This window comes from Leucoraja erinacea, chromosome 15 (genome assembly GCF_028641065.1).
Source record: "Leucoraja erinacea ecotype New England chromosome 15, Leri_hhj_1, whole genome shotgun sequence".
In the NCBI taxonomy this organism is placed as follows: Eukaryota; Metazoa; Chordata; class Chondrichthyes; order Rajiformes; family Rajidae; genus Leucoraja; species Leucoraja erinaceus.
Window position 1 is genome coordinate 20,967,053 of NC_073391.1, and position 25,079 is coordinate 20,992,131.

Here is a 25,079-nt window from a genome sequence, read left to right on the forward strand (position 1 = left end):
TTGGTTAAAGTGCAATTGTCAGATTTTATTAAACAGGGTCCGCGGAGCGTTTTTGAAAGTGGGGGGGCTGAGCGATCACTGATCACCGGCCTCGGGGGTACCTGGTGAGCGTGCAAAGCGACCGAGCGGTGGGAGGGTGTGGGAGGAGGGCACACATGTATGGTTGCTGAAGGTACTGGCTCACTTATCTTCACTGCTGATGGTAGTAACATAATGAATTCTGAAGTGTATAGACACATCCTATCTGCTCCAGTTCAAACAAATGCCTCAAAACTCATTGGCCGGCAGTTCTTTCTACAGCAAGACAATGATCTCAAACATACTGCTAAATCAACAAAGGAGTTTTTCAAAGCAAAAAAATGGTCAATTCTTGAGAGGGCAAGTCAATCACCTGATCTGAACCTAATTGAGCATTTGGGGACTAGCCTCCAAAACAAGCATAAGCTAAAGATAGCTGCAATAATCACCAGCATCATCAGAAGACACCCAGCAACTGGTGATGTCCATGAATCGCAGAATTCAAGCAGTCATTGCATGCAAAGGATATGCAACAAAATACTAAACATAACTACTTTCATTTTCATGACATGGCTGTGTCTCAAACATTGTGGCGCCCTGAAATGGGGGGGACTATGTATAAACACAGCTGTAATTTCTACATGGTGAAACCAAAATGTATAAAAATGGCCTTTATTAAAATCTGACAATGTGCACTTTAACCACATGTGATTTTTTTCTATTACAAATCTCAAATTGTGGAGTACAGAGGCAAATATATAAATGAGATTTACAGTGGTTAAACATTATGGGGGGAACTGTACAATCATTAACTATATTTTCATTGATTTAAAAAGTCACATTTTTTATCATGATACCAACTCAGCTCTGAATAAACCATTTTCCACGGGATAATTTCTCAACCATTCTGGTATCTGCTATATTTGGAAAAGTTTCAATTTTTTTGTATTTTGCGGCCAAGAAACTTAATTATAAAGATAAGATAATTGCTCTGATTTTCTAGGCAGTATCAAAAGTAAAGGCATTTGTCGTTCACAATGCTGACAGCTCTTCATAGGCAATATGTGCGTTTTTGAGCCCTGATTATGGTGATTAGATATCCATTTTGATAGAAAGTGCTCCATAATGTGCCACAGTAAGGGATTTCAAACCAGAAAGCACTGATCTATTTATATTTAGTTTGGTGTGAAGTTGCGTTGGTTGGTAGGTCATGTCTTTGAAGTATACAATGGAGATGGTGATCACTGCAGTATAGTAGATCATGTGCCAGATTTGAAGTCCTGAACTATCAATATGCTTTCATTGGCAGTGGTGGTGAATTTCAACATTTATGTCTATCTTTGTTGGGAAATGACTCCCAAGATGTGGAAAGAGTTCTATATTTACTGGGGGCTCTTCATGGCCCTGTATTGTCACAGGACACTAGGAAAGGTAAAACAGAAAAGAGTGTTCATGGATCAAGTTCATAGCCGACTATCAGCAATGATCCTTTTCTACTATATAGTCAGAGGCATGGATCCTACCTACAGTCGAAACCAATAGCCCTGGAGATGTATTCCCAATATTGTCTCTGCATCAATCTTCAAATCCAATACAGGATCAACAAGTCCTCATCCCCAGCAGAGAGGACCTGACTACATTTAAGTGGCTCTAACGAGTGCTGCATGGTAATATGTTCCCAATATCAAACTCCCGCATCGATACAATAACAGCAAGAAATTATTAGGCGGCCACTGGAAATACTTCAAGGATGATCTCAAAGCCTCCTTGAGACGTTGTATCACCAATTCATTGAAATTGCTGCTCATGAATGCTCAAAATGGGGAAGTATATGAAATGACACTGAGAATTTTGAGTATGTTTGTCAGAAGTACATAGATCCCCAGTAAAAATGGAGGAAGAAGTGCACCACCTTACTGTGGCCGAATTGACAGATCCCATATTTGCCTTATTAGCTGTCTTAGATATTATAAAGTGGAATAGAAGTAAGCTATCCTTGACCTCATGGGACTGCCCAAGAAGAAGGACATTTATACAGAAAACAACATCAAGAAGATGGGATTGAAAGAGGAAGATAGAAAGAAAGAGGTAGAAAGAAAAATATTAAAAATATTTCAATGTTTATACATCTGTAGTAATAATTAAGATCTGAAGTAAGAATTCGTAACCAAAATTGAATCTTTAAAGTCAGTGAGGTTGCTTTGTCATAATTAGGGCATTGTTAACTCTTGAATGAACAATCTCTAACTTTTACATTGAATATGATGGATATATAAATACTATAACTTCATGGCCTTTGATTATTTAAAGCTGAATCTTTCAGTGAGATACCAAAGTAGTGAACCTTGCGGGGGAGCAAAGCAATTTAGTTCGCAAACTTTAAAAGTTAGTATTTAATTGCTTCTATGGCTATTGATAGTTGCTATCTGATTTTCTCCACAATCATTTCTCACTGCCATTTTTATTGCAAAATCATTGCATACAAACAAAGTGTCGCAGCTTCTGACAGCAAGGGGCTAAAATATTCAAATAGCCACTTGTTTTTGGAAATAATGTCTCTATATTACTCATTTGAGCAGGAAAAGATTGCTCATTAGACCATTGGCATAATATTTGGATGATTAGCCACTGAGTTGGATGATCAGCCATGATCATATTGAATGGCGGTGCAGGCTCGAAGGGCTGAATGGCCTACTCCTGCACCTATTTTCTATGTTTCTATTGTTAAATTCTCAAAATATTTAGAATGGCTCTTCGACAGACCACGCGGCAACAGACCTAGGAACGGAATCGGCTATGAGTACTACACCTAGCTCAGCAATTGACAGAGCAGCAGCACTGGCAGGACATAAGCTACGAAGTTGTATCTTTGGCTGGGAAACGATAACATCAGAAAAGGGTCTCAAGATCCACCAGGGCAGGAAAAAGTGCCTGAGAGAGCTTGGTGTGGGGCCTCGCATTGATCATAACTTTCTAAGAGGTAGGCCAAATCAGTCGAGTGAAGCCCAATGGCAGGATAACCAACACAGTCCACAGGGTATCAGTACCCCAGGCGAAGCTCAACCAGGTACAGTACCACCAACGGACACGAGTCCAGAGCCCAACCAGCCACAGTCAGCGGTAGAGAAGAAAATGGAAGGGAAAAAGCCTCAAATCTTGTGGCCTAAATCCTGCCAGAGGAAAAAGTGGAAGACCATTAACACTGACCTCGTCCATCTTCTGGAAGGATTGAAGGGATGTGTGGCAAGAAAGCTGGAGAAGATGGGAGACACCATATACAACTGTGGGGCGGAGAGATTTGGGGTGAAGGTCATGAAACAGAGGACTCAGAAGGATCCAGCACTCCAGTTCAAGTCCAGGAGGCAGCAGGAGATCAAAAGACTGGTGAAAGAAAGCTGAGAAAACAGTGGAGGAAGGCCACAGAAGCAGAAAGAAAAGGACTCTAGGCACTGCAGGCAGAAATAAAGCAATGCCTGGCAATCCTGCGCAGAGCAGAATGCCTGAGAAAGCAACACAAGAAGAAAGAACGGGCGAGGACAAGTTTCTACAGAGATCCGTATAAGTTTGTCAAAAGCCTCTTTGTCAAGGAGAAGAGCGGGATCCTGAGAGTTCCTGTAAGGGAACTGGAGGAGCACCTGAGGAAGATATACTCTGACAACCGGAGGCATGAGCCAGTCACCATTCCAGAAGACATGCCACCTATCCACCCACCTGAGCACCAGATGGACATAAGGCCTCTTACATGGAAGGAGGTGGAGAACACAGTCAAACGAGCAAGAACAGCATCAGCCCCAGGGCCCAATGGCATACCATACAGGCTCTATAAGAACCCCCCTGGTGCCCTGAAATACCTTTGTAAGTTAATGAAAGTGGCATGGGGGAAAGGAATCATACCTCAGGCATGGCGAAGGGCAGGAGGGATCGTAATTCCCAAAGAAAAGAACTCCTCAACCATTAGCCAATTCCGCCAGATCAGCCTTCCGAACGTGGAAGGAAAGATCTTCTTTGGTGTTGTGGCCCAAAGACTCTCGGCATTTTTGCAGAGCAACAACTTCATTGACACGTCAGTGTAGAAACCAGGGGTATGTGGTTTCTCAGGATGTCTGGAACATGCAAATGTCATCTGGCACCAGATACAAACTGCCAAGAAGGAAAAGAGAGATTTGCATGTGGTTTTCTTAGATCTTGTCAATGCCTTTGGTTCGGTGCCCCATGAGATTCTTTGGGCAGCTTTTAATTTCTTCCAGATCCCAGTGGTCATCACAAAGCTGGTAAAAGCTTACTTCCAGGACCTCCAGTTCTGCGACACAACTCAGGACAACACCACCGCCTGGCAGCACCTTGAGGTAGGCATATTGGCAGGCTGTACCATTTTTCCACTGGTTTTCACCATGGCAGTGGAGCTCATCATTCGAGCATCATGATGGGTGGTCGGAGGGGAACGCTTGAAGAGTGGGTTGCGCCTTCCTCCAATCAGGGCGTACATGGATGACATGACCACAATAACAACAACAAAAGCATGCACCAAACGCCTGCTGGATAAACTCCAGGAAAACATCGAATGGAGATTAAACCCAGCAAATCCTGCAGTATTTCCATTGTCAAAGGCCGGGTATCTGACGAAAGGTTCCACATCAATAACGAGACCATACCAACTGTCCTGGAGAAGCCTGTCAAAAGCCTCGGGCGATGGTACACCGCATACCTCAAGGATGCAGAGCAGGTGGAACAACTCAGGCAGGATACAATCAGTGGCCTCAAGCAAATCAACAACACTGCTCTCCCAGGGAAGCTGAAGCTTTGGTGCCTTCAATTCGGTGTATTGCCCCGACTCATGTGGCCAATTACCATCTACGAGGTCACTTTATCCCATGTCAACCAGCTGGAGAGACTGGTGAACTCACAAGTGAGGAAAAGGCGTGGGCTACCAAGATGCCTCAGCAGCATGGGGCTTTATGGGAATGGAGCCCTCTCACTGCCAGTCTCAAGCCTGGTGGAGGAATACAAATGTGCCAAAGTGAGGCTGGACTACCAGAATCGCGGGATAGAAACATAGAAATTAGGTGCAGGAGTAGGCCATTCGGCCCTTCGAGCCTGCACCGCCATTTAATATAATCATGGCTGATCATCCAACTCAGTATCCCGTACCTGCCTTCTCTCCATACCCTCTGATCCCCTTGGCCACAAGGGCCACATCTAACTCCCTCTTAAATATAGCCAATGAACTGGCCTCAACTACCCTCTGTGGCAGAGAGTTCCAGAGATTCACCACTCTCTGTGTGAAAAAAGTTCTCCTCATCTCAGTTTTAAAGGATTTCCCCCTTATCCTTAAGCTGTGACCCCTTGTCCTGGACTTCCCCAACATCGGGAACAATCTTCCTGCATCTAGCCTGTCCAACCCCTTAAGAATTTTGTAAGCTTCTATAAGATCCCCTCTCAATCTCCTAAATTCTAGAGAGTATAAACCAAGTCTACCCAGTCTTTCTTCATAAGACAGTCCTGACATCCCAGGAATCAGTCTGGTGAACCTTCTCTGCACTCCCTCTATGGCAATAATGTCCTTCCTCAGATTTGGAGACCAAAACTGCACGCAATACTCCAGGTGTGGTCTCACCAAGACCCTGTACAACTGCAGTAGAACCTCCCTGCTCCTATACTCAAATCCTCTTGCTATGAAAGTCAACATACCATTCGCTTTCTTTACTGCCTGCTGCACCTGCATGCCTACCTTCAATGACTGGTGTACCATGACACCCAGGTCTCGCTGCATCTCCCCCTTTCCCAATCGGCCACCATTTAGATAATAATCTGCTTTCCCATTTTTGCCACCAAAATGGATAACCTCACATTTATCCACATTATACTGCATCTGCCAAACATTTGCCCACTCACCCAGCCTATCCAAGTCACCTTGCAGTCTCCTAGCATCCTCCTCACACCTAACACTGCCCCCCCAGCTTAGTGTCATCCACCAACTTGGAGATATTGCCTTCAATTCCCTCATCCAGATCATTAATATATATTGTAAATAGCTGGGGTCCCAGTACTGAGCCTTGCGGTACCCCACTAGTCACTGCCTGCCATTGTGAAAAGGACCCGTTTACTCCTACTCTTTGCTTCCTGTTTGCCAGCCAGTTCTCTATCCACATCAATACTGAACCCCCAATGCCATGTGCTTTAAGTTTGTATACTAATCTCTTATGTGGGACCTTGTCGAAAGCCTTCTGGAAGTCCAGATACACCACATCCACTGGTTCTCCCCTATCCACGCTACTAGTTACATCCTCGAAAAATTCTATAAGATTCGTCAGACATGATTTACCTTTCGTAAATCCATGCTGACTTTGTCCAATGATTTCACCACTTTCCAAATGTGCTGCTATCCCATCTTTAATAACTGACTCTAGCAGTTTCCCCACTACCGATGTTAGGCTAACTGGTCTGTAATTCCCCGTTTTCTCTCTCCCTCCCTTCTTAAAAAGTAGGGTTACGTTTGCTACCCGCCAATCCTCTGGAACTACTCCAGAATCTAAAGAGTTTTGAAAGATTATTACTAATGCATCCACTATTTCTGGAGCTACTTCCTTAAGTACTCTGGGATGCAGCCTATCTGGCCCTGGGGATTTATCGGCCTTTAATCCATTCAATTTACCCAACACCACTTCCCGGCTAACCTGGATTTCACTTAATTCCTCCACCTCCTTTGACCCGCGGGCCCCTGCTATTTCCGGCAGATCATTTATGTCTTCCTTAGTGAAGACGGAACCAAAGTAGTTATTCAATTGGTCCGCCATATCCTGGTTCCCCATGATCAACTCACCTGTTTCTGACTGCAAGGGACCTACATTTGTTTTAACTAATCTCTTTCTTTTCACATATCTATAAAAACTTTTGCAGTCAGTTTTTATGTTCCCTGCCAGTTTTCTTTCATAATCCATTTTTCCTTTCCTAATTAAGCCCTTCGCCCTCCTCTGCTGGTCTCTGAATTTCACCCAGTCCTCCGGTATGCTGCTTTTTCTGGCTAGTTTGTACGCATCATCCTTTGCTTTGATACTATCCCTGATTTCCCTTGTTATCCATCGATGCACTACCTTCCCTGATTTATTCTTTTGCCAAACTGGGATGAACAAATTTTGTAGTTCATCCACGCAGTCTTTAAATGCCTTCCATTGCATATCCACCGTCAACCCTTTTAGAATTAATTGCCAGTCAATCTTGGCCAATTCACGTCTCATACCCTCAAAGTTACTTTTCTTTAAGTTCAAAACCATTGTTTCTGAATTAACAATGTCACTCTCCATCCTAATGAAGAACTCAACCATATTATGGTCACTCTTGCCCAAGGGATCCAATAATAAAAGGTGTTGCTCCAACCCGAGCAACAGGGAAGAAATGGACTCCAGCAGCAGTGGTACTGGACGCAAAATCTGCCCTCCAACACCGGGACATAGTGGGCCATGTCCAACAAGGCCGAGGGGGCTTTGGCCTGGGAGCAATGAAACCTACCTGGCAAAAGGCTACTCCAGCTGAACGTCAGCACCTGGTGGTGGAGGAGGTGCGCCACCAGGAAGAAGCAGCCAGGTGTGCCAAAGCCATGTCCCAGGCCAAACAAGGCCACTGGATGAAGTGGGATGGCATTGAGAGGAGGAAGATCACATGGAGAGAGCTGTGGACCATGGAGTCAAATAAGTTGAGCTTCATTATCAGAGCCACATATGACGTCCTTCCCTCCCCCACAAACCTAAATCTTTGGCTGGGAGAGGATCCAGCCTGCCCCCTGTGTGCAGTTCCAGCAAACCTCAAGCACATCCTGGTCGGTTGTAAGACCAGCCTAACACAAGGCAGGTACACCTGGCGACACAACCAGGTGCTGAGGTGTTTGGCCGCTGAACTCGAGTGCAAGAGAGTTACCACCAACGCCATGCCTATCAATACCCAGATGACATTCCCGCAAATGCCATCCATCCGTGAAGGAGAGAAACGGAGGACTAACCCCTCACCTCTCAACTCATGCCCACTGAACGCAGCCAGGGACTGGGAAATGCGTGTTGACCTAGGCCAGAGGTTTTCGTTCCCAGTTGAAATCGCAGTTACCAACCTGCGACCAGACCTCGTTCTCTGGTCCAACTCCTGTCGGCGTGTTTTCATCATTGAGCTGATGGTCCCCTGGGAGGAGGCTGTGGACGAGGCTTATGAAAGCTTTGATATTCAAACCTTGCAGCAGAGGAGAGAGATTGGAGGGTAAGGGTGTGTCCAGTGGAGGTGGGGTGCAGGGGCTTTGTAGCCAGTTCCACCGCAAGGCTCCTGAGGGAAGTAGGAGTCAAAGGCCAGGCACAATGGAGGCAATAAAATAACTTGCCAATGCCACTGAACGGAGCAGTCACTGGCTGTGGCTGAAGAGGAAAAATGCTGTCTGGGCTGCCACGTGACCATCTAGAGGCTAACAATAAGACACACACCCAGATCTGATCAACCTGCGGTGGGCCTTCCTCGACTGAGGGTGTCTTGTGATAAAAGGCCAAAACACCCAGTGACGTTGAGGTACACAACTGAAGATGTGTCTGATTGTTAGCAAAATCACCTAGCGGTCATACCCAAGAATGTCAATTGTAATGAAATCTTAGGGATTGTAACACCCAGTCCTACTAATCAATCTGACTGAACAATACATGGATCAAATCTTGAAAATAACAGAAGACCACTGAATCTTTTGTTACTGTCAACTAAAGATATCCATCATTCTTTCCAGAGCTCTACCCATCCCAGTTTCCAATAAGCTGTCTTGTCGTTTTAAGGTATGGGAAGCTGATATTTCTGCTATTCATCCTGCATAGCATGCAACTTTGGTTCATTTAAAATAACATCAATACAAAAATTATTTCAGTTCAATTTCTTGAAAGATACATTTTAGATGTGCAACTTTAAATATGGTGCTGGAGTAGGAAATCGTTAATTGAGACTTTTTTCCCCAAAAATCTGTATAGCAATGAATCATTATCATTATCATTTTTATGACGAGCATTACATTTCTATTATTATGTGCTTTGTTTTCCTTACATTAAGGATAGAATTACTGGCCAAATTATTTCAATTTAAAGAATGCTCTAATTTCTGCCTCGGCTGCACTGGAATGTCTATTTTTTTTTTTAGGTTCTACTTTGCTATTTATTTAGATAGTAAAGTTTTATGAGGGTAATTTATAAATTCATTGATAAGCATCTCATTTTGAAGATGACACAATACATTCTGTTTATGCTGCTTTATCATAAGAAGAAAATTAAAATCAGAAAGACAAATATAACTACTCAGGTGTAATTCTTAATTATGATTATGAAGAACTAAAATGTCTGCCTTTTTGCATTTAATTGAAACTCAATATAGTGTAAAATTTAAAGTTGAAGACACTACTCTTGAAAATTATTTAATTAACCTGAATTAGAGTGTATGTTCACTCTATTTATTGGTGATTGTGTAAGGAATTTTGCCTTGTTCTGCCTTAAATGTTGTAACAAAAGACAAACATGGATTCGGAAAAGGACCTACATTATGCTGATGCTTATTCAAATTGGCTAAGTGCAATTTGTCCTGTCATAGATAGTCCAGTGTTTAATTCCTTGGGTCTGATAAATAGCTCCAAATAATATGTCCAAAATGAGAAAAATATTTAATTTACCTGACATTGGTAGTAATTAAGTTCAAAACTGGAGAATATCATTCCGACAATATTCAATGTCACCATGTTGTAATTTACAAACAAATGCAATCCAACTTGACCAATAACCACTCAGCTCAACATCCAGTATAAGCCTATGGCTTAACAAACTTCAAACACCACTCTGCAATCCTCGGGCGAAACTAAATCTTAGCCTTAAGTAAAGACTATGAAAATCATTAAATTGGAGAAAAGGAGCAACATTACATAAATAGTTTCAGTGTATGTGTGTAAAATGTTAAGATGATAATATGTACTCATTCTTAACTGCATGTCGACCAACAGTAGGAAAATTAGCCAACATTAGAAATCTGGGAAATAAACTTTATCTATTATGTAATTACTTTCTGGACCCTCTCCAGCTATCTCTTAACTGTCTAATACCTTAACAGTTAGAGACACGTGATGATCTCCTGTCTAGATAATTTATCACACACTGTTGGTGTCATTTTACATTTGATATCAGAAATAGTACTTTAACCAAATGTAATAAACAGTTTGTTTCATGCAATACATTTCCTGCTCTTTTTTTCCTCCTGCAATCACCCTTGTCCCCACTTTATAAATTTGTTTATATGGACTTCATTGTCATATTTCTCATAATGCCCTATCTTTACTGCATACAAAGAGGCCATTCAGCCCCTCCAGTCTGTGCCAGCTCCACGAGCATCGTCATCAATCCGATTTTCCTGTTTATTTCCCTATAATGTATTCTCTCTCACATACCCATTAACTCGACCCTGATTCTCCTGACAGCAGGAACAGTTTACAATAACCAATTAACCTACCCACACATCTTCGGGACATGGGAGGAAACCAAAGCACCTGAGCAGGAACCCACAGGGTCTCAGGAAGAATGTGCTAAATCCACACAGACGGCACCTGATGTCCGGATCAAAGTCCAGTTGCTGGAGCTGTGTGGCAGCAACAGAAACTGCAGTGCCATTGTGCCGTCCTGTCATTGTAAAGCAGTTTATTGAGTGCTAACAAAAACTGTTTAATGTAAAAATTGAAAGATTTGGTCATTATTTGACATTGCAGTGATTTATGAATTAAGTACCAGTATATGAAATCAGAGCCATCCAGTGACATTTACCATTCAATTTAATACATTTAACTCCTGTAAAAAATAACAATATTTCATATATTGTTGACCGGCTGTGTGCTTACCAGGTTCACAAGATCAATATTGTTAATTGTGAAGGAAAATAAATCTGTATTCAGTATTGTTGAACAATCTGTTGGCGACTGCTCTGATTTTTCTGGTTAAATCTGTTATAGGTTCTGACTTTGCATATTTTATTGTCATATAAGCAAAATCAAAAATCACCACTTGTTCTGACATGAGATAAGTCTTTTTTTTCTGATACGTTTATTTTGAATTATTGATATATAGCCTACTCCCTTTACATCCATTGTTGACATTTGCATCTGCATTTGTACTCATTTCCCATAATAAGCATTTTATACAGCCACTACCATATTGCAGTAGTCAGTTTTAACACACTTGGAAAAGGGGAATGAGATTTGCAAATGATAAATGGGGAAGTTGACTACCTAACTAATAAAGATTTGTCTTAATCAAGTATGATTTGTCAGAACAGGAGCGCATCAGGGTCAGGGCAGAAGCAATGAATAATACAGCATTCACAGGAGGAAAGGACCACAGAAATGCGTAATAAATATGCTGTGATTATCCAGTGCTAATTCATATTCAGGGGATGAATTATTTCAGACCAGTCACAGCGATGGCGAGCCCGACCATCCTTCATAGAACTGTTTAAAGATGGTAAAAAAGTTATTTATTTCTCTCGTAAAAATTATCCTTTTAAGTGTTTATCTTCAAGCTTGTAGTTACCTTGAATATAGTTATTTAGGGGTATTGTTTTACTGTCATCTATGTCGTGGCAGCACTTTCTGCTTGTGGCTGTTCTCCTTGTGAAAAGGGCCAAAGTTCGTCAGTTGTGCTGCATACTGAATAAAAAAAACTCTTGCAAAATTGATGATAGCCCCAATTATTTATCTGTGTAGGGCAGTCTGAGTGAAGCAGATGCCATTGTGCCCCACGCCAGGATGAAATTAATGTATGATGTTTTGATCCCTATGTGTCAAGACAACAATTCATTTTGTGATATTCCAGCGGACATGCTTCTTTTCCTTGTTTATTGACTTCACTAGTCATTGACTATGAGGAAAAAACACAATTCATCAAAGTGACAATGTTTTACCCTCAATTACTGTCTGTGGCATTGTCACATTTGCTGGTGGAAATAAATTGAATCATTAGAACCAAGGTGAAGATGTCAACTTGGCAGCCAAACGAAACAGAGAAGAATCTAATTAACCAACCTGCTTTGAATCAGCAGTATTTAATGGCATCTGTTTTCCTTTTTTTTTCTATGGGAGGGTGTACGGGATCATCTTAAAACATTTTTTTCAGTATGTTCTTTTTATCATAAAATTCTTAAAATGCATTGAACCTGTGGGGAGGCATTATGGTATTGATAATCCCATGAGACAAACCAGTACCGAAGAAATACCTTAATGGGAACATCAATTTATAGTCAAATATCTAAAAAAAATGTATCCAGCTACATCTGTCATTGTTAGTTTCAACATTTAACACTTTCGCAAACTCAGTACAGGAAATATTGTCGATTTTATTTCATATTTCTTAATTGTTAAGTTTTGATTACATGTTGATGTGTTTTAGACATTTTTAACATCATTATACATTTCACTTTTGTTGTTCCCAACTTAGAGAAGAACAAATTTAATTTGATCAGAGATTTCTCAGAACTTAAAAATATCTGTAAAGATTTTAATTTATTTTTAAATGCCAGTTCTTTGCATAAACCTATTTAGATGGAATGTGAAAGATATATGCGTTTCTGCAATTCAGCAATAATTATGAAGCATGCAATTTGAAGCACTTACTAAATATACGATTTACATTTTATAGTTTGCATTTGATTTCTCAACAAATATTATTGTATGTTTACCCAAATCTTTCGGTTCTGTACAATTGACCTGCGCAGCTGCTGCAAAATTATTTGGAAGGCAATTTGCTTTTTGCAATGTTTCACCAGTTTCTATTGTTTCTGCAGAAATTGGTTTCTCAGGTTGCAGCGGAGGTTGGCCACTAAAATGATTTAATTTCTGTGAAGTTTTGAAGGTTGTTGACTCAGTTTAGGTTCAGTCTCACTGTCTTGCACACTGAAGAGATTTTGATGCTTCATTTTTTATCAACTTTTTACATGCAGTGTAACTTATAGTGATTGTTATCTTTGGGTTACAGAACAAATTGGACAGGAGATTCTGGAGAACCTCCATCATGACAAAGAAAAGATTCAACGAGCTCGGGAAAGAGTGAGTATGCAATTGTTCAACTGAAGGGGCTTTCAGTCGATCTCTGTAGAAAATAACACAGAACGAAATAATCAGATCTTCAAGTTAAGGGCCACAATGAACATATTTTTTGCTTAAATAAACTTATACAATAGTTCACAGTTAAACACATACTAACTGCCAAATGGAAAAATCTAACCTTTATTCCAAATATCGACTGATTTTATAGATTTTTTAAAAAAGATTTCTGTTAAAATGAAGACCAGCAATATTAATGTTGCTAATGGTCTTTTAACTCTTGCATGAACTGTTTTCTTCATGTAGTTTTAGATTAATAAGTGTAATCTAGCTTTTGCTAGTTGGAGTTTATTTGAAAAAAATACATTGATCTGAAAATAGTGCCCAAACAATGAGGCTCAATTTTTTGGGACATTATAACAAAAAAAAAATCCTGTGCATGATCATGCCTTATCCGTTTCCTAAACGGTGAACTGAACAAGGGATATAATCTTTATTCAAGATATTCTGACTTCAGTCAAGTTGTTGGTTCTGCTTGTGTATCTTATTAATTGCAACTTAAATATTTTTCAAATCCATATATCTTATATATAATATAGAAAGGCCTCAAATTGCCTAATTCAAGATTATATCATTCACATGACTTCTATGAATTTTAATTTTTGCTGCATTTTCTTTCATTAATCTTCCCACATAATTATCCTGGTTGTGCTATAATTTTGATAACTTATTGATGCAATTCTACAATAAATTGTTCAGGTAGGTTACAGATCTCTGGAACTGTACATAACCTTTGATTTTCATCAGCCACTGTATTTTAAGTTTATAGTCAAACAATCTATGCAGTCAGTTTTTCGAACTCACGGATACATTCCGCATGAGAGTGGGAAAAAATGCAAATTTATTTCTCTGTTCATTCCAGAATTCTAACTTCAAGAGCATAGTTCATAGGTTTTTCTATGACTGCATATTTCTGCAAAGGTAGCAAAAGGGATCAGTACAAAAACAGCATGCCAGCTTTAGACTCACCAAAATATTGGAGTCTGCACTTTTGTGCTTGAGTATACCTTAAAGGGATCAGCTTTCCCCAGAAAAAAAGGTAGAATAGAGAACTATCATTTTCCTAAAAAAATGAATTCATAATCAAGATTTTGATATGAATTCTAGGTCATAACCTTCACTGTATCAAGCTATGCTCGTGTTCGCCAAATTTTATTAAAGCTAGTGTCCTTTTGAATAAAGAATATAAATGATCAAAATTGGCTTCTGACAAGGTTTATTTTATCACAGCTATTGTTGAAAATATACATTAGATTTGTGAAGAAGGAAAAGTATGCTTTGTATATTGAGAGTGCACTGCTTTCTTGGAACTAGAAAGGCTTTTTTTTATTTGATGTACTGGTCTAGCCTTACATTTCTTGGTACAATATGAGTGTCTTTCTTTTAAAAGAGTAAAATTAATTCTTCTCATTGGCAGTGGGGACCCGTTTTCAGTTTGAAAGTTGAACTTTTGTGTATGAAATAATTATTTAGTCATGTTCTGCCAAGTAAACCTTTGTTTCTCATTTTCTCTTTCAGCTGCGTGAAACTGATACAAACCTTGGTAAGAGCTCCAGGATCTTGACAGGAATGTTGCGAAGGTAAGGTCAAGGTAGGAATCTGTTGTGTTTTTTCTATAAATAACCTTCCCCCTCCCTTGAATGAAGTACTCGTTTTGCAGAAGTGTCAAATAATTGAACTGCGTTTCCTTCTTGGTGCTTGTTTTGCCATTTGCGCTTTTTTTCCCGAAATACACGCAGTTCAAAGTATGCACAGCCTCATCTCATGTAGAACAAAATATAAATTGTCTGATTGCACATTGGGTGGCATTGTTTCATGCTAGCTGAACTAAAACATTGCTGGAGTATGCTGCAGCTGGTGGCTATGGTAGCAGTGATATAAACTGTTCTTCTAATTTAAAGCACTGATTTGTTAATTTTTTAAATAGTTAATTCTGTTTTGGTTTTTAATTGATTTTTGGTAAATTGGATAGTGCCAAGGTACAGAATGGTATTTGTAACTGAGAGCCATCAAAAATCATGATTTAAACCCTGGCAGGAGGGTTTGAGGAATAATTTTATTTGTCTTTTCTCTCACTTCTGCCAACCTTTTACAATAATAGTCAATAACATTTTTCACAATAAATCCACTAAAAATAAATGATCAGATCATAATGTAATCAAGTATTGATTAGGAGCATCTTGCATAGGAAAATGAAACTAGTCACTATTGAGGAATAGAAGACAAGAATGGCAATGTCAGTTTTTAGACTTTGTACCTTCACAGAAGTGAATTTGACTTGCATGAAGCCCCTGTTAAAGACAGGTGAGACATTATTGTGTGCATAAGAGGTCAAATGAAGCAACCTTTGTCATCCATTTCGCTCCTATCAAATCTTCATTGCATTTACAAAAGATGGCCGGGACATTTTGGGAAAGGCAATTCATAATGTTATTCATTCCTCTTTGCCACAGATGTTCGAAAGATACTGTGCATAATCCTTTGTTTTACAATTTAGATATTTTCAAAATACGAAATATGGTTTCTGACAGTGTGGTTTTCTTCGAGAGGAGCTTCTGGCAAATCATTTGAGAAAGATGACTGAAGTCCCTTTGGCAAATCACGGGCTAGATTTGTGGAGTCCTTCAGGCAAATCACTCTGGCTAGACTCATAGAGTGCTTTTGTCAGATTTCTCTGGATAGACTCGGGGAGTGCTTCAGTCAAATTTATCTGGATTCATGGATCTTTGAGTCTTTATTCTTTTGCAAAGATAGTGAAGACCTTCAGCGAAATAATTCATGGATTCCTTAAAGCACATCACTGGATATCACAAGAATTAGGTGAAAAGCAAAACTGTAAGAAAGAAGCAAACAGGAGGTGCTATAGACAAAGTCCAATATCCACAATAGGTAGACGTGAATATTACAGCATCCTAGCTTATGGAAGAACTGTTCAGAAACCTGATAACAGAGGGGAAGAACCATTTCCTGCTCTCAAGCTTTCAAACTTCTGTACCTTCAGCTGCACGGGAGCAGGGAAAAGAAGGAATAACTGGGGTGGGACAAGTCTTTAATTATGTTGGCTGCATTTCTGAAGCACAGTAAAGTGGAGATGGAGTCAATTGTAGGACGTCTAGTCTCTGTGATGGACTCGGCTATATCTACAACTCCCTACAATCTCTTGCCGTCTTGGGCAAAGCTGTACCCAAACCAAGCTGGGATGCAACTCGACAGTATGCATTCTGTGGTGCATCTGTAGAAGCTTGAAAGAGACATTGGAGGCATGCTGAATTTCCTCACTCAGGAAGTAGAGATATTAATGTGTCTTCTAGGCTGTTGCATCAATGTGGTTGGTCCACGACAGATTATAGGTAATATAAATTTCCAGGAACTTGATTGAAGCGCTCGACCGTCTCCACTCATTGATATTGATTGAGGCGTACACTCCACCATACTTCCTGATGTCGATAACTAGCTACTTTGTCTTAATCACATTGAGGAAGATATAATTGTCCTGACACAATGTTACAAAGCTCTCGATCTCTTTCCTCTACTCCGTCTGATCATTGTTCGTGATCCGTCCCACAGGTGTCATCTGCAAACTTTTAGATGGAGTTAAAGCCAAATTTAGCTGCACTATCATGGTGTACAAGGAATAGAGGACTGAGAATGTATCCTTGCGAGGCACCGGTATTGAGAATCATCGTGGAGGAGGAGATCAGAAAGTTGAGAATCCAATGGCAGTGGGTGGTGTTGATTCCTAGATCAAGGAGTTTGAAGATGAATTTGGATTAGATTATGGTGTTGATGGTAAAGCTACAGTCGACAAATAGGAGTTTAATGTAGGAGTCCTTATTGTCTGTATGTTCCAAAGATGAGTTGAGGACCAGAAATACAAGCAAATCTTGTGGACCTGTTGTGACGATAAGCAAACTGCAGTGGACCAAGACTGTTGGGAGGGTGGAGTTAATGTGTGCCATCACCAGTCTGTCAGAGCGACTGGGCAGAAGTCTTTAATGCACACTATCTTACTTTTATAAACAATAGACAATATGTGCAGGAGTAGGCCATTCGGCCCTTCGGCCCTTCGGGCCCCATTCAATGTGATCATGGCTGATCATCCCCAATCAATTTTGTTTTGTGCCGGGATGATAGTAGTCTTTTTGAAACAGGTACGGACCTCAGATTGGCGTTGTGAGAAATTAAAGATGTCTGTGACTATCTCTGACAGCTGATCTGCATAGGCCCTGAGGATGCGGACAGAAACTCCATCTGCTTTTCGTGGAATCGCTCTCAGGAAGACCATTCATACGTCTGCCTCAGTAAACACTGGTGCAGGTGCACTGACACTGGTGGGGCGGGTCTCAGCCACACCTCAATTATATCTTATATTTACCCCCCCCCCTCCCCCCACATAAAACAAACCGGAGAACATTTACACAAACTTATAAAACACAATAACAATTTTTTTTAAAGACGAAAAAACAGACGGCTGGCGGGGCTGCCAATCGTTCGCTGCCCCGAGAGGGCTTCATTGTGCCCCCCACCCGCCCACAATAAAGGAGAACAGCTTTACACAAACTGATATAAAACACAATGCACAGGCATTTTTTTTAAAGAACAAAAAAACAGACGGCTGGCGGGGCTGCCAATCATTCGCTGCCCCGAGACTCTGCTCTGGCTCTCCCCATCTTCCCTCACAATAAACCTATGCTGGTTCTCGATTCCCCGACTCTATTTCCCCTCATAATTTTGTACATTTCTATTAGATCACCTTCATCCTCTTTGTGCACTGGTCAGACCCTTATGCCCTTCTTAGTCTTATTGCTCAACTTTCTCAGAAGCCTACATTTGACTGTCAGACTGCTGCTGCTAGAATGATGCCTCAGATATATAGTGCCCTCCATAATGTTTGGGACAAAGACCCATAATTTATTTATTTGCGTCTCTACTACACAATTTGAGATTTGTAATAGGAAAAAAATCACATGTCGTTAAAGTGTACATTGTCAGATTTTATTAAAGGCCATTTTTATACATTTTGGTTTCACCGTGTAGAAATTACAACTATGTTTACACACAGTCCCCCATTTCAGGGCACCATAATGTTTGGGACATGGCTTCACAGACATTTGTAATTGCTCATGTGTGTTTAATTGCCTCCTTAATGCAGGTACGGTGCATTCAGAAAGTATTCAGACCCCCTTCATTTTTTCCACATTTTATTATGTCACAGCCTTATTTTAAAATGGATTAAAATCATTTTTTTAATCATTAATCTACACACAATACCTCAGAATAAATAAGCGAAAACAGGTGTTTAGAAATTTTTGCAAAGTAATTGAAAAGAAATAACTGAAATATCACATTTACATAAGTATTCAGACCCTTTGCTATGACACTCGAAATTGAGCTTCGGTTCATCCTGTTTCCATTGATTATTCTTGAGATGTTTCTACAACTTGTTGGAGTCCACCAGTGGTAAGTTAAATTGATTGGACATGATTTGGAAAGGCGCACACCTGTCTACATAAGGTCCCACAGTTGACAGTGGAATGTCAGAGCAAAAACCAAGTCATGAAGCCGAAGGAATTGTCTGTACACCTCCGAGACAGGACTGTGTCGAGACACAGATCTGGGGATGGGTATAAAACAATTTCTGCAGCTTTGCAGTTTCCGAAGAGCACAGTGGCCTCCGTCATTCTTGAATGGAAGAACTTTGGAACCACCAGGACTTCATAGAGCTGGTCGCCCGGACAAACTGAGCAATCGAGAGAGAAGGAGCTTGGTCAGGGAGGTGACTAAGAACCCGATGGTCACTCTGACAGAGCTCCAGTTCCTCTGTGGAGATGGGAGAACCTTCCGGAAGGACAACTCTATCTGCAGCACTCCACCAATCAGGTCTTGATGGTAGATTGGCCGGACAGAAGCCACTCCTCAGCAAAAGGCACATGACAGCCCGCTTGGAGTTTGCCAAAAGTGTTGCTATCTCTGGTGCTCTGGTCTGATGAAACCAAGATTGAACACTTTGGCCTGAATGCCAAGTGTCACGTCTGGAGGAAACGGGCACCGCTCATCACCTGGCCAATAGCATAGCAGACCATGCTGTGGGGATGTTTTTTCAGTGGCAGGAACTGGGAGACTAGTCAGGGTCGAGAGAAAGATGAACGGAGTAAAATACAGAGCGATCCTTGATGAAAATCTGCTCCAGAACGTTCTGGACTTCAAACTGCGGTGGAGGTTCACCTTCCAACTGGACAACGACCCTAAGCACACAGTCAAGACAATGCAGGAGTGGCTTCGTGACAAGTCTGTGAATGTCCTTGAGTGGCCCAGTCAGAGCCCGGACTTGAACCCGATTGAACATCTCTGGAGGGACCTGAAAATAGCTGTGCATCGACACTCCCCATCCAACCTGACAGAGCTTGAGAGGATCTGCAGAGTAGAATGGGAGAAATTACCCAAATACAGGTGTGCGAAGCTTGTAGCATCATACCCAAGAAGACTTGAGGCTGCAATCGCTGCCAAAGGTGCCTCGACAAAGTATTGAATAAAGGGTCTGAATACTTATGTAAATGTAATATTTCAGTTATTTCTTTTTAATTAATTTGCAAACATTTCTAAACACCTGTTTTTGCTTTTTTATTATGAGGTATTGTGCGTAGATTGGTAATTTAAAAAAAAATAACTTAATCCATTATAGAATAAGGCTGTAACGTGACAAAATGTGGAAATAATGAAGCAGTCTGAATACTTTCTGAATGCACTGTATAAGAGAGCTCTCAGCACCTAGTATTTCCTCCAGTCTTTCCATCATCTTTGGAAACTTATTGCTGTTTATCAATATGAGGACCAAAGTTGTGCCAATGAAAGTCAAGGAAGCCATTATGAGACTGAGAAACAATAATAAAATTGTTATGGGCCTGTCCCACTTCAGCGACATTTTAGGCGATTGCAGGAGACTCTGGCTTGTTAAAAGTTGGCTCCCCCCTCTCCCCTCCCTCTCTCCCCCCTCTTTTAACGGACTTACCGTACACTGTGCTTAGCCGTCCTTTTACAGCGCCAACCTTCCTGTTCATCGTGGTGTGTGTCTGTTTCACCTTGGCTTTGCACCATGTGAATTTTTTAAACAGCGCTTTCCCCGCTTGCCCTGTGTCTCGCCTGCATAATGGGCTGGTGAAGGAAGTGATGTGTTTGTTTGTGTGTGTGTGTGTGTTCCACTCTGACAGTCGTCGTTCCAGTTGCCGGTTTTTCAGGCAACTGACGGCAACTTGACAGTCACCAGGAGTCCGCTGAAAAATCGCCTCATTAGAGACATCTGCCAAACATGAGGCTTACCAAAATCAACTGTTTGGAACATCATTATGAAAAAAGAGAGCACTGGTGAGCCTACTAATGTCAAAGGGACTGGCAGGCCAAGGAAGACCTCCACAGCTGATGACAGAAGAATTCTCTCCATAATAAAGAAAAATCCCCAAACACCTGTCCGACAGATCAGAATCACTCTTCAGGAGTCGTGTGAATTTGTCAATGACCACTGTCCGCTGAAGATTTCATGAACAGAAATACAGAGGCTACACTGCAAGCTACACCAGCTACATTGGTTAGCTGCAAAAATAGGTTACAGTTTGCCAAGGAGTACTTAAAAGAGTTCTGGAAGTTCTGGAAAAATGGTCTTGTAGACAGATGAGAAGAAGATTAAATTATATCAGTGATGGCAAGAGCAATGTATGGAGGAGAGAAGGAACTGCCCAAGATCCATAGCATACCACCTCACCTGTGAAAGGTTATGGCCTGGGCATGTATGGCTGCTGAAAGTACTGGCTCACTTATCTTAATTGATGATACAACTGCTGATGGTAATAGCATAATGAATTCTGAAGTGTATAGACACATCCTATCTGCTCAAGTTCAAACAAATGCCTCAAAACTCAATGGCCGTCAGTTCATTGTACAGCAAGACAATGAACCCAAACATACTGCGAAAACAACAAAGGAGTTTTTCAAAGCTAAAAAAATGGTAAATTCTTGAGTGGAGAAAAAGTCAATCACCCGATCGGAACCCAATTGAGCATGCCTTTTATATGTTGCAGAAAAAACTGAAGGGGTCTAGCCCCCAAAATAAGCTTAAGCTAAAGATGACTGTAATACAGACCTGGCAGAGCATCACCAGAGAGAACACCCAGCAAATGGTGATGTCCATGAATCGCAGACTTCAAGCAGTCATTACATGCAAAGGATATGCAACAAAATACTAAATATGACTACTTTCATTTACATGACAATGCTGTGTCCCAAACATTATGGTGCCCTGAAATGGGGGGACTATGTATAAACACTGCTGTAATTTCTACATGGTGAAACCAAAATGTATAAAAAGGGCCTTTATTAAAATCTGACTATGTGCAGTTTAACCACATGTGATTTTTTTCTATTATAAATCTCAAATTGTGGAATACAGAGGCAAATAAATAAATGATGGGTCTTTGTCCCAAACTATGGAGGGCACATTAATCTTTATCAAGCAGGCTTTTGAAGTTCTTCATCAGCAGTTTCATCAGCCAGGTCCAGTCACTTTCTGTGATACTGACTACAGAAAATGCTAATGTGATGGTGTGCTACACAGGTGCTGTATGTTATATAATACAACTGGGACAATCCTTTGAGTCATTATTGAATAGTTTCCTTGGCAAGATTAAGATATGAACACAGTCTGACTACAACACTTGGCTAGAGTCGGGGTCAGAAGCATTTGAAGAGTATTTTATTGAAACAAACTTTGTTGCCCTGCCATGGTGTTCAATCATAGACTATTATTTTTCCATTTAGAATAAAATGCGTGTCCAAATTAGCAACATTGATGAAAATGGCAGTGACATCATCTACAAAAAGAACCTTGTCTGCACAAGATGAATTTAATGAGCTTCTTCATTTTGCTGACTTACACAAATGTGTATGCACCAGTTATCACCCTGTCTTAGTTAATAGTACATTTCTTGTATGCTCTATAACCTTCTGTGTTTTCCACAGGATGTGCCCCGAGTGTTTCCAGCATAAAAGCTGGAAGGCTGCTGTGGCCCATTTGAGATTCTTTGAGATGTTCATGGTTGGAAACCATTGGGAGCTTGAGGCTAAGATTAGTCTGGCTCAGATGGGTTAGTGTTTATGGGGTAGGTTCTAGTTTAGAGATTGGCCAAGGGCCAAAAGTGCTGTTACCCTGGAAGATTTATTTTTATTCGTGTTGCATAACTGCACCTGCTCAGAGGCTGTGTCTTTGTACTTCCACTAGGATTGTTAACCCTCCAGGATTGTCTGGGTCTGTAAAGCTTAAGTAATCTCAGGAACACGGTGGTTTAAAAAAAACATCAAATGCATTGTTTAATAAAGATATGTTTTCTATATACTATTACGATCTATAAAAATGTTGTAAGTGAGATAGGGAAGCTGACTATGAGGAGAGAATGGTGGAACTCACTCTAAGAAAATCCCTGGAATACATCCAACCTGAGTTGCCAAACCCCATTGAATTTGGCTTTAACATTTGGTTTATTTTGCCAGAATCATCTATCCTTTTTTAATGCTTGATGATAATGTACGTGACATTGTACTATTGTATAAAAAGCTTCGATATGAGAGTAAGCAATAGTTGGGAAGACACCAAGAAAAATCATTGGTGCGAATTGAAGACTTTGCAGTGAAATGTTCGTCTGATTTGATTGGAAGGATTCATAATTGGAAGTGATGATGTTAGATCTGAAGAAGTCTGATTCTGTGACCCATAAGCATCAGCAGTAATGGTAAATAAAGTATTGTCTTGATGGTTTTGTTGAGGTCTTGCATCATTCAATATTGCAATCAGGACGTTCTAAAATGGTACTGACATTGATCTGCTCAGCCTCCAGTGTTCATAGCTGGTGGATGTTTTGACTGACTTATTTTTACTGTAGATGAAAAGATGGTTTCCAATTTTACATTAAATTTGAGGAGCACCTCCAGGAACAAAGGGCCTGTCCCACTAACACGACTTTTCAGCGACTGTCTTCGACCTTCAAGCTCGAGGGCACTCGCCTGAAAAACCTTGAGCTGAATCGACCGTCAGCGATTAAACTGCGAGCTGGATCGACCGTCAACACACACAAACACATTGCAAAGGCGGGGGCCAGGGAAAGCAGGGGAACGCTGTCTGAAATTCATACCCACGATGAACAGGAAGGTAAAAGACGGCTGGCACAATGTATGGTAGTCCTTCAGAGAGTGTGGAAGGAGGGGGGGGAGAAAGGGAGGAGAAGGCGTGGAGACACTTTTAAGAAGCCAGAGTTGGTTTTCCTTGGTTCTGAAAACTCCAATGAGCCAATTAAAATGCCCGGTCAGCAAAGGAGATTGCCTACGGCTACCTCGACTGCCTAGCGACCCCACTCCACTGCACTACGAGTTAAAAAGAACCATGCCAACAAATTTATCCTTGACAAAACTGAGGGAATGCGGGAACTTCCCTCGAGCATGAAGGAGAGTTACAGTGATCTCCTAGGACCACGTGTCAACCATGCTGCAAGTTTGAATTGAGTGCAAACTATTCTAAACTCGCAAATTAGGTCGCCGCAGTGGGACAGGCCCTGAAGTAGGAGAATGAAACGGTTTTAAGTGATGTTTCAATGCCTGTACAACTTTATATTAATTCCCACTGATCATCTTCCATCATCAATATGGCATCAATCAGGATCATAATCGAATATTCTCCAATTGCTTGGATGAGTGCATCTCCGGTGGCATTCAATAACATTACACATCCAGGACAAAGCAGCCTACCTGATGGACTACCATAACCATTCATTCCCTCCTCCAACAACAAACTATGCAAAAAGCACTGCAGTTGCTCACCTAGTTTATTCTGACAACAGCTTCCAAACTTGTGAACCTCGTTCTTAGTGGTCAAAAGCACAAGCATCAGGTACACATGAGCATCACCATCTGAAGGTTGCCCTCCATAGCATCCTTACTTAGAAATATGTCGCTACTCCTTCACAGTTGTTGGGTCTAAACCGTGGCACTCCCCATCAGTCCTGTCACTCCCCATCAGTCACCGAAGAACCTCAAGAAGGCAGTTCATCATCATTTTCGCAGGGCATTTAAGGTAAAGAAATAAATGCTGGCTTTTCCAGCAAAGTACATATGCTGAAAAAGTAACAAATCAACCAACATAATATTTTCCAAGATCGTAATCTGCTTTTAAGTGCAGCCTAGGTAGGCATAAAATGCTGGAGTAACTCAGCGGGATCGGCAGCATCTCTGGAGAGAAGGAATGGGTGACATTTTGGGTTGCGACCCTTCTTCAGACTTCAAACCAGCATTTGCAGGTCTTTCCTACACATTTAAGTGCAGCTCCCCTGTAGCACCCCAATCCTCCAACAACAAGCAGTTTGTAAGTGGTGCAACTCAAGTTAGTTGCTCATCTGCTGTTTTCAAATGAGACCTGATGAAAAACCGTGTGGCCAGAGCACTCTTCCCATCCACTGTACCAACCTGTGTCTGATTAAAATTGGAATTATTCAGCCAATCAAACACAAACTTGGATTTTAAAAGTTAAGGATGCTGCAATTGTTAAGAAGAAATTATACAAATAAATATAAATCTTTTGCCAGCATTCTGACCTTCCGTACAATATATGTGGAATGTTGCAATTTACTTAGTAACGTGAAATGCTCAACAAATCTCTAAGAGTTTTGCATGAAGAGGGCTGGTGTGTACAATCAGAATGAAATACTTAAGTACTTAGACTTGTCGGATTCACTCCTTTCTATATAGATATTCTATATATTCACTCCCAACTATAGTATTAAAATGCTTCTTTCATAACTCCCATGATTGGATTTAATTTCCAACTAAACCAAAACTCAACCTTTCTTAAATCTCTTCCCAAAGCATGTAAATCGCATTAGTTTTGTCT

General features: G+C 40.9%; 1 protein-coding gene across 4 annotated transcripts in view; it reads left to right on the forward strand.

The window, feature by feature from the left end:
- vti1a (vesicle transport through interaction with t-SNAREs 1A) overlaps positions 1-25,079 on the forward strand; it is a 312,102-nt gene that overhangs the window by 149,996 nt on the left and 137,027 nt on the right. For 2 of the 4 annotated variants that reach the window (XM_055646883.1, XM_055646884.1), the window contains 2 exons: positions 13,029-13,099; positions 14,675-14,747. In XM_055646883.1, the coding sequence (XP_055502858.1) occupies positions 13,029-13,099; positions 14,675-14,740 (137 nt within the window). In that variant the 3' untranslated portion in view covers positions 14,741-14,747. The remainder of the gene's footprint in view (positions 1-13,028; positions 13,100-14,674; positions 14,748-25,079) is intronic. The other 2 variants (XM_055646881.1, XM_055646882.1) reach the window with 1 other exon arrangement.